Below are 15,184 nucleotides of genomic sequence, written 5' to 3' on the forward strand. Positions count from 1 at the left end.
GACGAAAAGCGAATGTGACATGGTCAGCAGCAGCAACAGCGGCAGCGGCTGGAAAATGCAATAAAGCAATCGAAAAAATGGTCGAGAATGCAATGGGATCGACATTGCGCATACGCCGCGTGTGTCTCAGTATCTCTGGCCATCTGATATAGCCGGTAATAAGCCGGTTGCATGGCCTCAACAATCGACAGTCGACTATTGGACTATTGACAGAGCAGGAATGCCGCCCGAATATGACAATCGCCAATAACGCTAACTACATGTCCAACTCCAAGCATTAACCCACTGGAAGCCAACAAAATCTACTGATTCTTCCATTTCATTTTATGACTTTTTATCTCTTTGCAAAATGTAAAAAAGATAATACATCAAATTTACTCAGTTTAAGCCGCTTTCATTATTTTTTTCCAATTGCCCAACTCTCCCATCAATTTAACACATTCGAGATACTAAATAAAAGTGTCTTAAGGTTCATTTAATTCAATCTCACTAAAATGCCCCAGGGAATGGTCTTTACTTCAATAAATCTCATTAGGATCAACTACAAGCCACGATGGGTTAATCGTACCCGTGTTGCCCTGACAGTTTACAAGTTATTCAAACGCAAATGTTTAACAATAAGCAAATAATTCTCTGTGCACATGTCACACAAATCAAAGAGCCGGCCAGAAGGAGGGAAAATCGAGGGATTGCGGACTGGCTGGAGCAGCTAGTTGCTGGCCAACTCCCAAGGGGCCAACTCCATTTCGGCTATGCAAACTCCATTCAAACGCTATGCAAATCAAAGCGAACTGCGTAATGAGCCGCAACCGTAACCGAAAACGAGGCGGGAATCGAAGTTGCGACTACTCAGTGCCCCGCTGTTTGCCACTTGACTTACATGTGTTTGCCGCTGATTGCTTTAATGGGTCACCACTGTACCAGTTGGGACACATACACGTATATATGCAAGTGTGTGTGTGTGTGTGCTAACGGTAAACTGGTTTCGATGACATGGCGCATAACACCCCAGTATATATAGTGCCCGTACTCGAACCCGTACTCGAATATCTGTACAAATGCCAATTGCCCAATGTTTCGCTGACCCGCGCCACGTTCATCGCCCGTCGATGGGCTCATGACATATTAGCAAAGGTTTTTGCCCCACTGCCAGCCGTTTATGACTCGAATGCTGGCCGCTGATTTCATTTAGGGCCAGGCCAAGCTAATCGCAAGTATTTCTGCTCGCAACTCGCAACGCGCCCGTCGCCAGCAGTCAGCAGTCAGCAGTTGCAACATCCATTGCGGTGTGTCACGATCCTGAAGGCGAGGAAATCAAACGAAATAAAAGTCGACTGGGGGCCCAGCACATGTGATGGAATAACTCAAAGGAAAAAAATCGAAACAAAGAATTCATACTCTGGAAATCTGCGAATTTAATTAGATTTTTCAGTTACCAATTTGCTTTGAAACTAGGAAAATATTTTAAACAGGAAACTAAAAATATACAATAATTCAAATAATTCACTTGACACTTGTTTATGTTCTTTAAAATCGTGTACTTAAATTAAAATAAAATATTTATAAAAAGGAACAGGCATAAGGTATTATAATAAAATGTCAGGACAATTCCAAGTGAAATAAAAATGTAATTTAATTTTCAAAATACTTAATAACTAAGAAACTCTTCATAGACCCACTTTCTAGAGTAATTTAAAGTACCCCCTTTAAGGGTATGGGAAACTAGGCACAATCTGTAGAGGTGCCATGCGGAGTTATGGTTATGTGAACAAGCAGCAACAACCAATGCGGCAACTGCAGCTAGCAACAACAACAACAACAATCGGTGGCAGCAACAGCAACAGCAACAAATATCGCATTGAAAATCGCTGCAAATGAGGCAGCGTGAAAAATGCGCGACTGTCGAAATTGTTTTTGGTAAAAATTTCAGGCAGGTTGACTGACAAAAAAAGAAAAAATACGGAGTTGGGGGGAAAACGGAAAATTGAAAGGGGTTAGTCGGGGGCGAGAGGGTAAGCACTTGCAATCGGTTAAGCATTCACATGGGAAAACGACGGGCAGTAGTCAACCAACAGTCAGCAGGTTGCCGAGCCCAGCAGCAAACTGCAATATCAACTGCAGCGGCAACTGCAGCGGCAACTGCAACTGCAACTGCAACAGCAGCAACTGCAGAAACATTTTGACAGCTCTTGCTGGAATTGCAACTTTATTTCACTTTTCGTCCGGCGAATATTTCCAACAATATTTCCACCAAATGTCAGACTCGCTAAATGTGACACAAGACACAAGAAGGGCGAGGGAAAAGCCAGCCATTTTAACCCTAGAGCAACTTTCCCAAGGGTTCATCTGAAAACGTGCGAAATAATTTAATGTTAGGCCTTGAGCCTTTAATGTTAAGCCATTAAAACCCATGGCTTATCTTGTCTTGCATAGGTATATTAAAGTATTATTTTTTAAGTCAACTATGGTCTGTCAAAAATACCTTAATTAATATTCCGTTTAAACTAATTAATTTTACGTTAAATACTTCAAAATTAACTTCCGTCATATATTATAAAGAACTTATCAAAAGTTTATGATTAATTTAGACTACTGAATTTCCCACTTATCATTCAAATGCATAGGGCCCCCAATAGAGTTATAACTGTTAGAAAATAAATGACCATTAATTTATCTCCTTGCAATCCTGTCTTTTGCGCCTTCGGCTGCGAAAAGAGTATGAAAATGGCAGTAGATTGCATGCGTGGTCTATTTGTTTTGTAGAAAAGGGGGGGAAAAGGGGGTCTGCGGAGTACGAAGTAGCTTGACATATTTGTATGTCCAAAAAATATTCCCACGTTAATTTTGTTGCGGAATTTCGTCTTGGTTTTTTTTGCTTAATTGAATTCATTTGACCGAGTGAAAATGTAAAGAGATAAAATAACATAAAGCCAAATGGACTGCAAAAGCAGAAAAGCCAAGCTGGTGAAACCATTTATCATTATTGGCAGAGATCGTTGGCCATATTTAGTCGTATTTATTGGCAAAACAAATTGATTAATTGATCTGGCATTTGCATGCGCCTCTCGTCTTAATGAGAACTTGACGTCTCATTGAGAACTGTTGCCCCCAGCTAGATGATCGATGAATGGCGATGGATGCAAAGGTGCTGGAACGGATGAATGAACGCGGGGTCGTCTGCCATGGGGTGCGCAATCCAGAAATTAAACAGGAGACGATGCACCGAAAGAAAAACCACAAATCCTTATCCTTACATATAGCAAACTTCATAAATCATAATGATGTCCCAGTGCATATCACAATCCAATGGTAAATCAAATAAGTACTTACTGGTACTCCCCTTATGGAAAATATTTTGCTAAATTCCCAGAGAAGAGTGATACATTCTTACCAATTGGTCCACATTTTACAACACAAGTGAGTTGTTTTTTTTTTCTGTGTAGCTGGCAGTTGACCCATCTGAGTCGCATGCGTAACACCGCAAAGTGGTAGCCCAGCGATCGATGTCAGGGACAGTTGAAAGCGCACGAACCTCGCCTGGCTGTCGTCTGCTCCTCTCACCTGGGCTCCATCACCTGCGTCTTGAGCTCCGCACTCATTAATCACGGCTGCGATTCGATCGGTGGAAGGGGTAGTGTGGCAGGGGCAGATGTGGTTGCGATCGGGGAAAAACTTCATTCAAGTGCGCTCAAAGCGCCAAAAATAATGTTGGCTGCCTGCTCGCTTCTTTGTTTGTTGGCTGTGTTTTCGATTACATAAGGCAAACAAATCACGAGAAAGTATAACAAATTCGAATAGTAGTCGCTGATAAGATACTCTACTCGATAAGGAGTTTTAAAATAGAAATTAGTTTTGAGCTGTTTGAAATTTCATACCACAATTCTTGCGTGCAAAACATTTATTAATAAAGAAAAATAAATCCTTTGATTAACAATCAGTTTTATTTTAGCAAGTGAAGCGTAATACTCAAACTTTATTCGCATATGAATATATGAATACATAAATACCTTTCTCCATAAAGCTCATAGTTTAGTAAACCGGCTTACAATCCAATGTATCATGAAATGGTTTATTATAATTTAATAATATGTTGTTATCCAAGGAAGCGTATTGCAAAGCCATTTCCCAAATGATTCGATCAGCAAATGTAGCCTTCAATTGCGGCTAGGGGAGAGTCTTTCGTCATCGACATCAACCCACCGATGCTTTCGCTGGAGCCACTCGAGCCTGTGTTAATACTGTTAACTGGCCCGGGGGTGTTCGAAGTGCAGTGCACCACTTGCGTGGTGCTTCCGGACAAGGCCGCGGTGGTGCCTCGGATGGCGGTGGTTCGCGGTGGTTCGCTCTATAAAAGTGTAAACGCGACCTGGTAGAGACATCAGTTCGACGCATTGGCTCATCTCCATCAGGTCAACATGAAACTATTCGTCTGTTTGCTGGCTGTGGCCGCGGTGGCTCAAGCAGGATTCATTGGAGGAGGAGGCGGTGGAGGTGGCGGTGGCGGCTACGGCGGCGGTGGATCTTCCCATGGCGGCGGAGATGGTGGCTACAGCTACGGCGGCGGCGGCGGCGGTGGCTCAGATCACCATGGCGGCGGTGGTGGTTCCCCGCCTGTCAAAGTCATCAAAGTGATCCACGAAACGGCTCCATCTGGTGGCTCTGGAGGCTGGCAATCCGGTGGAGGCGGCGGCGGCGGCGGCGGCGGCTGGTCGGCTGGTGGTGCTGGCGGTGCTGGCGGCGGATATGGTGGACATGGCGGCGGTGGTGGCGGCGGCGCGCAGGACATCAAAATCATCAAGATCATCTCGCAGCAGGCTTCGTCTGGCGGTTATGGTGGTGGCGGCGGCGGCGGCGGCTATGGAGGTTCCGCTGGAGGATATGGTGGTGCATCCGGTGGCGGTTGGTCATCGGGTGGTGCTTCCAGCGGTGGTTGGTCCTCTGGCGGTGGCGGTGGAGGTGGAGGCGCTGCTCAAGCCGTGAAGATTATCAAGGTCATCTCGGAATCGGACTCTGGCGCTGGAGATTCCGGTGGCTGGTCATCTGGTGGCTCATCCTTCGGCGGACCCAGTTCCTCCTACGGTCCTCCCAGTGCTTCCTACGGTCCTCCATCCAGTGGTGGCTGGTCTTCCGGCGGAGCTTCCAGCGGCGGCTGGTCCTCAGGTGGCTCCGGCAGCGGGGGATGGGCTCCCCAGGGCGGTGGCAGCTGGTAATTGTGATAACCCGTGATTTTATTGTCTTCATTCCATCTCACAACCATTTCTCTGTTATTCCCCATGCCACCATATTTGTTAAATAAAACTTTTCTGTTTGATCATTTTCCCCCAAAAAAAGGAGTGTCTAATTTGCCAAACTCTAGCGCAGAGCAAAAAAGGAGCAACCCAAGAAATCCTTTTACAACTTTTCAATTTAAAACAGAAAAGTCTGCGAAGAAAAAATACCCACCATTCCGCGCTCCTTTTTCCTTCCTAAGAAGCACACTTAAGCGTTAAGTAATAAAATGCAAGCAAAGCTCGGCTGAGAAAAGCAAAAAAAAAAAAAAAGGAGCAGCCAAGAAGGGACAGGAAAGTGGGAGAATAAAGGAAAAACTGTCGGAAAATATGTAAAATATCACTTTTGACTAGCCGGGAAAGTCTAGCCACCCCCAAGGAGCCAGTTTCCTCACAGCGGGTGGGTGGTGGCAAGTGGGTGGGCGGGGTGATTTGGGTGCTTTTCGGGTCGGGATTCATTGGGTTGCATGTATAAAAATATATTTTCCATATAAATCTAACAAAGAACGTGTTCGGGTTACTTGATTAGGGCCAGCAAGAGAGTGGGCAAAACATTTTCAGCTTTTCTTTTCTTATTCCTTTTTTTTCACATTTTTTTGGATATAGAGCGCGGGGAAATGGAAGGACGGGGACGAAGAAAAGGATAAAAGACGAACTGGGTCTCTTTTCGGTTTCCTTGAACATTTACACAATGAATACAAAGACAGAACTTTATATACACACACCAAAAGAAGTGAGCAATTTGTTGCTTTGGTGGGCATAGCCGATATGATAGGTTTGATTTTCTGTATTTTCTGTATTGATTTATCAAAAAGAGGAAGTGAATATTTCTCACCCACCCAGTGGTCTTCGACTTGGGCATTTTCCATTGTGGGAATTGCGCAATTTTTCGGCATTTGAGGAGGAATTATAAAAACAATCATTAAACATATTTATTCTCTCCCACTCAATAGCCATCAACTTGTTGCCGGCATTGTAAACAAACAATTTGGGGCCACATTCCTATACAAAAACCCAAATGCACACACATTACTTGAACTTAATATAGGAAAAATCGAATCTCATCTCTAAACAAAATCGGTATACGAAATCATTTTTATGAGTTAAATGGAAAAAATGTTTTCCATTGAAATTCGCGCCCCTTCCACATTGCAATATAATTTTCCCCCATTGCGTTGATTATATTTGACTGGTGCTTCTTGCCCGAAAATTTGTTATTATTTTAATTTTACTTATTGACTGATTGTGCCATTGTTCCTGCCGCTTTTCAGCACGTGCAAAGCCGTCCAAAGAGTGGAAAATTGCGTGTTTACCCAAGGACAACAGTGGGTGGTTCGCTTTCTGCGTGGTGTGGCCCGCTTTTTTAGAGCACTTTTCTTTTTATTTTTGGGGGGTCGTCTTCGCCGAGTCAACTGTCTGAACAGAACAGAACCGAACCGAACTGAACTGAACTGTTGACCGAATCGCTTTTCAAGTGTGTTTACTGTGGGCGCGTGTGCATCGACGGCAGTCGATTCTGAATCTCAAACATCAACAAACAACTGCAGAAAACACAATCAGCGAGGCGAAAGCAAACAGTTTAAGCGCCCCTCGGAAGTCGTTATTAAGAATCTCACCCGCTCCATTTGACAGGATTCTGGATGAAAGCCCAAACCTCTAACCGAAAGTAATTTCGATCTGTCTGGCTGAGATATATTTTCGCAATAAAGGGATGAATTGATTGAATTCATAAAAAAATGTTGTTTTGACGGAGGTTGACAGACGCTAAAAAAAGATTCTTCTATATCTTCTCTATTTATTTGTCGTTCAGAACAATGTTTGATTTTCTAATTAAAAGTCGGAAGTGTGCTGCTGCTGTGTCAATAGTTAACAAATAAACGATGACCTTTGAAGATTGCTGTGGGTAAATATATAAATAAAAAAGGTTTTTCTGTGTGCATAAGCATATGACAAAAATATAGGGGTCTTCATACCATTCTTACTTAACCGGGTTCAAGTATTATTGGAATGTCTCTCAAACCATATTTAAGAACCACTTTTCTTTCAACAATATTAATTTTTCTGTTCTAAGCTATTTTTATTTCAATTTGAACTCTTAAAAGCTTAAGAGGTTTTTTACTGCACATTTGCTGCAATGCGGCATATATAATTATGCTTAGATGGTGTGAAGTTCCATATGTTATCATTAGTTCGCGTCTGAGTTTCCCATTTACTGTTAGGAAGTTCCTTCTCTCATATCCTTCTTATGGCGTCCTAATAACATTTGAGAAAATGTTCCATCCATCACATCCTTTTCGCAATGGACGTGATTTGTTATTGTCTGCCTGCTTAGTTTTGAAATTGCTTTGATTTACTCAACTGATATGGTTGGGGGATTTCCACTCCTTCTGGCTTATTTCATTTTTTCGGTTCTCCGTCATACCAAAGGAGTCTGTCTGCTGGGTTGAATGGTGTGTGGCACTATTTTCCTGCGAGATATTGCCTGCTGGCGGGATTTCGTCTGGTCGACGACACCGTACCAGAACCAGAGTCACCATTACCGCCAGCGGATCGGTTGGCTGTCGCCAAAGTCGGGGCTTCCAGACCCAGACGTGCGCCGCCGTTGTCGCCATTAACTGTCCCACCGACGCCGTCGGCGACGCCTCCACCGTATCCCACCTCCACCTCCACTTAGAAGGAAACCTCCATCACAAGTTGTCGTCTCATCGATTTCCCCACTTTTCCACCGCCCACTCTCCTCGCACAGAACCCATTTCGATGTCGCCTTTGTTGGCTGCCAAAACACTGAAACAGCTACGAAATCGTTATAAGTATAAGTATGGCGAAAAAGAGAAAAAGTTTCGCAAAAAAAATACAGAACGCGAAATGTGCAATTTGAGGGGTTGGAGGGGCTGGCGGGAATAGCTGTACAAAGGCAAACAAGCAAATATTATTACTAATTCATTTGCGTATACCCTCTGTTGCACCCTTTTTTTCGTCAACACCCACAGTCCAATTCCTCTTGACTCAGTTCCATTGCATTCTTTCTTTAAGCTTAGACTTTTCATTGAAAGATTTTAAGACTTTATACTTATAAGAACGTTCATATAATATGTTTTAATAGTAATCCCAACCATTTCATATTAAGGCTTATGCAAAGCACTGTAACACTTGACTATTTTATCTTTTTATTTGTATAAAAGAGAGCCCGTGTAAGTACAAGAATATTTAGGTCAACATAAATTTAATAACTTTTTTAAGCATTATTTTTCAAATTTGTGTACATCATCACATTCGGTTACTATAGTACTGGAAAAAATCGGTCAGCTTGAGTGGGTCAATAATGGGTCAAAAGCAATGGTTTTCTTGGATAGCATATATCAATAACCAAAATAATCGTGCATATATGATAATTATAACCAAAGAACTATATAGTAATTAATATTCTAAAATTATTTTATATTTTTGTATGTTTGTTTTCGTAAGTCCTGTTAAGGGGTATGCAATAGACCGATCTCTTACCGCCCACTTCACACCATGTTTGTTTATCGTTAAATGTTTTCAGGTGCGCACTTGGTGATTTGTGCTGCGTGCCCGAGGCCTCCCCTTTCCGCCCCTCTCCTTCCACCCATCCCCCTTCCCTTACCCGCCGGAAAACCAACAAGTGAGTACTGAGTACTGAGTACCGGCAGCGAGTACACCGAGTACTCATCAATGTCTGGGCCAGTCATAAGTAATTTATCAAGATACAAAATTGCAGTTGCCCGGCGACGCGTCTGCGTCGACGTCTGTCAATGCCAATCAGTGGCTGGCGATATGATGAGTGTAAGATTACGAGTCGCGATTCACGATTCACGAGTCCCGGTGTGAATGATATTCGAGGTATTTGTCAGGTGGTCGCACACACTCAAGTGATGCCAAATGTCAGCCAGCAATTCGGGTGGTGCGGCGATAGCGATGGTGATGATGGTGGTGGTGAGGTTGATGGTGGTGCTGGTGCTGGATCAGGTGGTGCAGGATTGCGTGAGAGGTGGGGCTGGACAGTAATTGGCCAACTGCGATTCCTATCTATTTCCAGATACCCGTGTTGAAGGTCGAGGGATATCGGGTGTTCGGTGTCAATTGATTCGAAGTCGAAGGGGAATGAATGCGGGATGGTTTGACTTATGGACATCCTGTGATTTATTGGTTATGTTTGCAATGTGATATATTTGAAAAAGTGAAAGCTGTCACTTGCCTCAGCATGAAATCGTCGATGTTTATCGTTTTGGGATTTCCCTTTGTAGTTTTTGTAATGTGACACGTTTCTTAAAATGCAATAATCCAAGTCAATTGACCTTTAAATTGGATTTTTTGAATGCCCAACTGATAAACATCTGCAAATTAACAAAATTTATATAGATTTCTAATATATTTTGGGTATTGAACCATATATTGTAGTCATTAATTTCTGCATTTTAGCTTATAAATAAATGTTAATTCCGTTTTCCTTTTCAAACAAGATAAAATGCTATAATCAAGTTTCCCGATTATCAGATACTCGCCAAGTTTGATACTATCAGAGTTGCGCCAGAAATATTTAGAGGTATGCCACTTAAAAATCCGATTAAGATAAGTTGAGTTATGGAGTTTAGAATATTAGTCTTGTAAAAATATAAATTAAATATTACAACATTTACAAAAAATGTGGGCGTGACAGTTTTGTGCGGTTTGTGGCCGTTACAGTAGACAACATTGGTACTACAAATTTAAGCCCTTAAATGGTACAAAAATATTTTAAAAAAGAAAGTAAGGAGAACAAAACGAAATGCAAATTACTAAAATTCTTAATAATTTTGTACATTTTATAGGATATCACTCATGTAGTTTATAAACTCAATTAAAATTTCAATTCATAAGTCATTATCCTCAAGTGATTTCCCCAAGTCACACTTCCATTCAGCCAACAACAAATAGGAGATTCCGCATTCATCTTTTAGTAATTCAAAAAATCGTTATTTCTGTTTCGCTTACCTCATATCTCTGTCCTGTTCCCACTCAATTACGATGCAAACTATCAGCAATAAAAGCAAATTTCCTTCACCCTGAAGCAGAATTTTCCGACACACACATGGACACGCATTCTCCAATGTGTGCGAGCAACAGAGAGTTGTAATAATTTTTGTGTGTTTTATTTTGTATGTGGGTCATGTCCTTATGAAATATTCAAATGTCCTGAATTACGTATTTATGCCATTTCCACTCTTTTATTGTTCGGCCTTTCAGTCCCCGAGCAAATCCTTTACCCTTAAAAAAACACAAAAATCCAATTGTAAATGCGTTCAGTGCCTGCTTATGTGTGTGGGTGCGTTGGGGCTTGAGCCTCAATTCCGTTATTGAAAATTGACCAAATATGTGTGTGAAAGCAGAAGACGGACGCATGCAAAGTGATTCCCCCTTTTCTTTTTTGTGTTTGGAGGAAGGGAAAAAGGGGAAAACGAAAATGGGAAATGGACTCGGATGAAGGCAACAAAGCGACAATGACAGCAACAAAAGCTGAGGCAATAAAACACACACGAGGGCATAAAAACAAATAAATTGGTAACATTTTCACAATACACACTCCCACAAGCCCAATGGCAAACACTCACACACGCGCACACGCACACACACGGACATTGGTAAATCCGCAACGGAAGTTGTGCTTTTAAATCGATTTTGATTGATTTTCTCACTGCGCCGGGAAATGCCTTTCGGGCACACACACATACAATAGCGCAAACACACATACACATACAACGTATCACCGGGTTTTTCCCGCCTGTTTGTCAATGGCTGCAAAAATAAAATCAAATTGTAAATAATCGAGTCGCAATCGTCGCCTGTTTGTAAATGTATATATGAACATATATTTTTGCTTTTACCCTTTGGCAATGTTACACACAGCAAGAAAAGCAAGAGTAGGCGCTTTAAACTAACTACAAGATACCCTTTAAAATTAATCAATAAGAAATTAAGAAAAAGTATTTTATACAATTTTTCAACAGAGGTGAAAGTATATACATATACCTCCATAAACTATCTATTATTTTATGTACATTACTCCAACCAATTTACAACTTAAAAAAATTGCCTTTTGTCATGTTTTGAAAAATATATTCCCTATTGCGAATTTTTCATACCTTAGTATAAAATGATTTACCTTTTCTAATTATATGAAATGCATACCTCGGCATATTCGACAATGAACTCAATACGTACATCTCATACATTTTTACTCAAAAGAGGTCGACAAACAATTTCTTTCTTTTTATATTTGCACTAAAATTATTTGATTTCACCTTTTCATTCCCCACTCAGCAATTTTGCCCACGCACACGATGCCTTTTCCTTTTAGAATGCAGTTCTGAAAACCTTTCGTTCTGTTTAACGTTATTTATTTATGCTTATTGAATGAGTATCGCTTTATTTCAATATCGTAAAAAACTTAACATCATCGTGGCAAAGAGAACGCAACCAAACTAAAAGCCCTCAGTTACATTTTTAATACAAAATCAATAAATATAAAAATATATAAGCGAGTGGAAAAAATCATAAATGGATGTGTGTTCGTTTGCCAGCTCACACAAAAGCATAACTATGAGTGTGTGTGAGTGTGAGTGTGGAAAGGAATTTTTTTTATGATGCTGCGGACTCATAAAAAGCGCATAAAGTGGCCTTAACATGGCATAAAAAACGCACTAGCAAGTGCTAGCGCATTTGCCGGGTCCAAAAAGGGGGTGGGGGGAGATGTCGGTGGGGGCGTGGCAGGAGTGCCAGGAAACACCATCTATGGTGCAAGCTAGAGAGCATATGTCTGGGGAATATCCACAATGAGGGGGTATGGGTATACAATAGCATATGTCCCACAGAAAAGCACAAGAATTTACCCACGAATAGTCAAGGATAAGAAAAGAAATAAAAATACGTTTAAGGAATTTTAATAGAACGTGAAAACACCTTGGGGATCCATAAATCGTTCGGGTAATTAAACTAAATTCGAATTCCATATCCCCAGTGACTCACTTCGATTGGAATACCTTAGTAAATTGCTCAAAGTACCTAAGAACTTTTTAAACTTTTCAAACCAAATGATGAACAAATTTGTTCAATGGTAATTACTTTCAAATAAAATAGCCATTAAAATCTACCCAAAAATAAAACTTTCTCTATTGTATAATGAAAAAGTGTCCCCCTTATACGTGTAAAAGAATACTTATTTTTCAATTTTGTGCACTGCGCTTAAATATTCAAGGGAGTGTCATTCTCATTTCATTATTATTTCCCCCAACAAGAATCCTAATATATTTCAATATTAATTAAGCCATTTCCTTTTGGAAGCGTCTGATAAAGTTTACGCTTCCTTTTATTGTTTGCAACATTTTAAGGACGAGAACGCCCAAACCCAATTTTGAGCAACTTCTTTGGTGAAACTTTTTGGGATGTGAATTACCATTTCCACCGGCACATTAATAGTTCGAATATTTAAACCCTTTGTGTGCGGCGGCCTCAAGACAACCCCCTTAAGAGCCAACCATCCCTGCAAAGAACATAAGTCAGAATTCAAAGCACTCAATAATCGCACGTACACTCGAATTTACATATCTACATCAGGAATCGTCAGGTCGTAATTAAAATATCACGCCCAGGCAAACAAAGAGTTTCGACGAGATGGGTGTGGGATTTCCTTGCCGCCAGTCGAACAAATAATCTTTAAAACCGATTTTTGTTTTTAATAAAAAGGTCTTAGCAAATATTTTAAGCCGCTCATCATTGCCTTCTGTCGCTTCTCTCTCGATGGTAACCTTTTTTTTTTTTTGCTGTTATTTCTGTTTAAGCCATTTTCCCCAGCCCATCAACTGCCACTCGACGTCTCCAGCTCCTTGTGCATTAAATCAAAGAAGCGTAGCCAGCACGTGTCTGAAATATGCATTAACACACCACCATCACCATCGCAATCAGATGTGGCATCAGCCATCCCATCACCCACTCTATATATATATTTTTTTGAATATTCGTGACCCATGCCAGAAACAGATCACACCAACATTTCCCTGCGCAAAACAGGAGGGTTGGAGGCCCAGCCGGGAGGCCGGGAATGAAATCATTTTTAATATTAATTGCTGCAATCGAGTGACCATGACAACAGCGAGAGAGCAACCCTCAAGGATCCTTTGGGCACCAGGAACGAGGAACCAGGAACGGGAACAGGAACTCCGCACCCATAAATGGAAACAGAAAACAACCAGCAAAGTGGTTGGCTTGGAGCTGCAGCATCTTTCTTCAACCACCCGTGACAAGTCGCTGGCGGATGTGGCAATTGAATTTGGTTTTCGTACTGCCATTCTGGCAACTGTCCGTTAAATAAAGCCCCAGACAATATTTGTTTGTCGCTTCAGGGAGAGGTCCTTTCTAGTCCTTTCTGGTCCAGACTGGGCCTGACAGCTAAATGAACCACTGGGCAAGTTCGATTTGTGATTGCCGACAGATTAATGGACTTTGTAATGGAATCTGAAAAGGCTCATCTGGGTGTAGGTATTCAAAGAAAAACCGTTTCTCAATTTGGTAAGTGGGGTTATAAAGGTTTTGTTTCGCATGTTTCCTTTTATCTATTTTGTCATTGCAATAAACATCACACAGCCTTTTTGCAAAAACAGGAATTTGCATAACAAATTCAAACTTTTCGATTTAATTCAAAGCACGTCCAACATTAAATGTACGATTTTTTAATTTAAAAGCTTGTAGTGAGATTGTTATTTTTTAACTAAATAAAGTTTTAAAATCATAAGACTCGGTTTACGTATGTATCTTAAGAGCTCCTGCTGAAGCAATGAATTCTTTAACAACCTCCGGACTTAAGAACAAGCAACTGAATCTGATTGCCTGGTACTTTGAAGGGGTAAAAGCTCAACTTTTGCCTTCTTGCTCTCCTAGCTTCAGTTTCGTTCCCCAGGGGCAGCTCTACCCCTAAGACTTTATCCGCTAAACGATTTTCTTGGGATCCTCTTTGTGCCGAGGTGCTCGGCATGGGCACTTGCTCTCGAGCACATCCCACAACTCACATCCGGCATTCACCACCCAAAAGCCGACCCCAAACCCCTTTTGCATGCCCCATTCCCAACTGCCCGGCTCAGACACAAATAAACGATAAAAGCACAGTCGTTTGCCAACAACAGTAACAATCAGTAGCGAGAGGATGCCACCCACTCGGTCCATATGGAATATTGTCTTGCTCCCTACACTCGAAATACTGTACAGTTTGATGAAGAATATAAATGAAATTGCACTTCAAATTGCGGATTGTGCCTTGTCTTTTAAGTATGCAGCAAAAAATACAATTTTTAATCAGAACCAATTTTGCATATACCCTGGAAAACAGCTTGTTAATTATCCGGGCTTTATTAAACCTATACAATCCAAAAATGTATGCCAGTGTACTATCCAACTGAGCTGAACAAGAAAAGCAAACACACAATCTGGAATCCAGGAGCGTTCGTAGCTCCGACCCACTCGCCTACTCGCCCACTCGCCATTGTTTCGTCGCACTCGCTCGCCAGCTGTTCGTTCGTTGTTCCGTTCGCCGTTCGGTTCGCCCGCTCGTTGGTTGCGTTCGACAAACGCGGGAGTCCACTGGGCGCACAGAAAACGAAGAAAGCGGATCTAACGGAAAAATGCCGTAATGGAAAACCCGCTCAGAGAGAGAGAGCGAGAGAGAGAGAGAGAGAGAGAGAGCCAGCTTAGGGGTGGTGAAAGCGGAGAGAAAGCGAGAGCTAAAGTTGAAAGTTAAATTGAATTGAGGTGGGCCAAATGTGGCCTGAAGGGTAGAAGGCATTGGTATGGTACTCAGCATAGGGTTGAAGGCCCCTGGGGTCCCTTCGGGTGGTTTGTAAATGGCGAGAGGTGGCGGGAATGAATTTGTT

General features: G+C 41.6%; 1 protein-coding gene, 1 long non-coding RNA gene and 1 pseudogene across 2 annotated transcripts; 1 reads left to right on the plus strand and 2 right to left on the minus strand.

Moving 5' to 3' along the window:
* Positions 1 to 4,380: 4,380 nt before the first annotated feature.
* On the plus strand, positions 4,381 to 5,330 carry LOC6543550 (putative glycine-rich cell wall structural protein 1). Its single transcript, XM_001972267.3, has one exon. The coding sequence runs from the start codon at positions 4,416 to 4,418 to the stop codon at positions 5,208 to 5,210; it is 795 nt and encodes a 264-aa protein (XP_001972303.1). The 5' UTR covers positions 4,381 to 4,415; the 3' UTR covers positions 5,211 to 5,330.
* Positions 5,331 to 7,621: 2,291 nt separating this feature from the next.
* Positions 7,622 to 8,283, minus strand: LOC26526821 (annotated as a pseudogene).
* Positions 8,284 to 8,725: 442 nt separating this feature from the next.
* On the minus strand, positions 8,726 to 9,476 carry LOC113563948. Its single transcript, XR_003407720.1, has one exon. It is a non-coding gene; the product is annotated as an uncharacterized LOC113563948 (long non-coding RNA).
* Between the last annotated feature and the right edge of the window lie 5,708 nt (positions 9,477 to 15,184).

The sequence above is a fragment of the Drosophila erecta genome, unplaced genomic scaffold (assembly GCF_003286155.1).
Source record: "Drosophila erecta strain 14021-0224.00,06,07 unplaced genomic scaffold, DereRS2 tig00000021-arrow-pilon, whole genome shotgun sequence".
NCBI lineage: Eukaryota > Metazoa > Arthropoda > Insecta > Diptera > Drosophilidae > Drosophila > Drosophila erecta.

Excerpts from the sequence above, each read along its gene's own strand:
- LOC6543550 (XM_001972267.3), top strand. The coding sequence starts at position 4,416 with ATGAAACTATTCGTCTGTTTGCTGGCTGTGGCCGCGGTGGCTCAAGCA.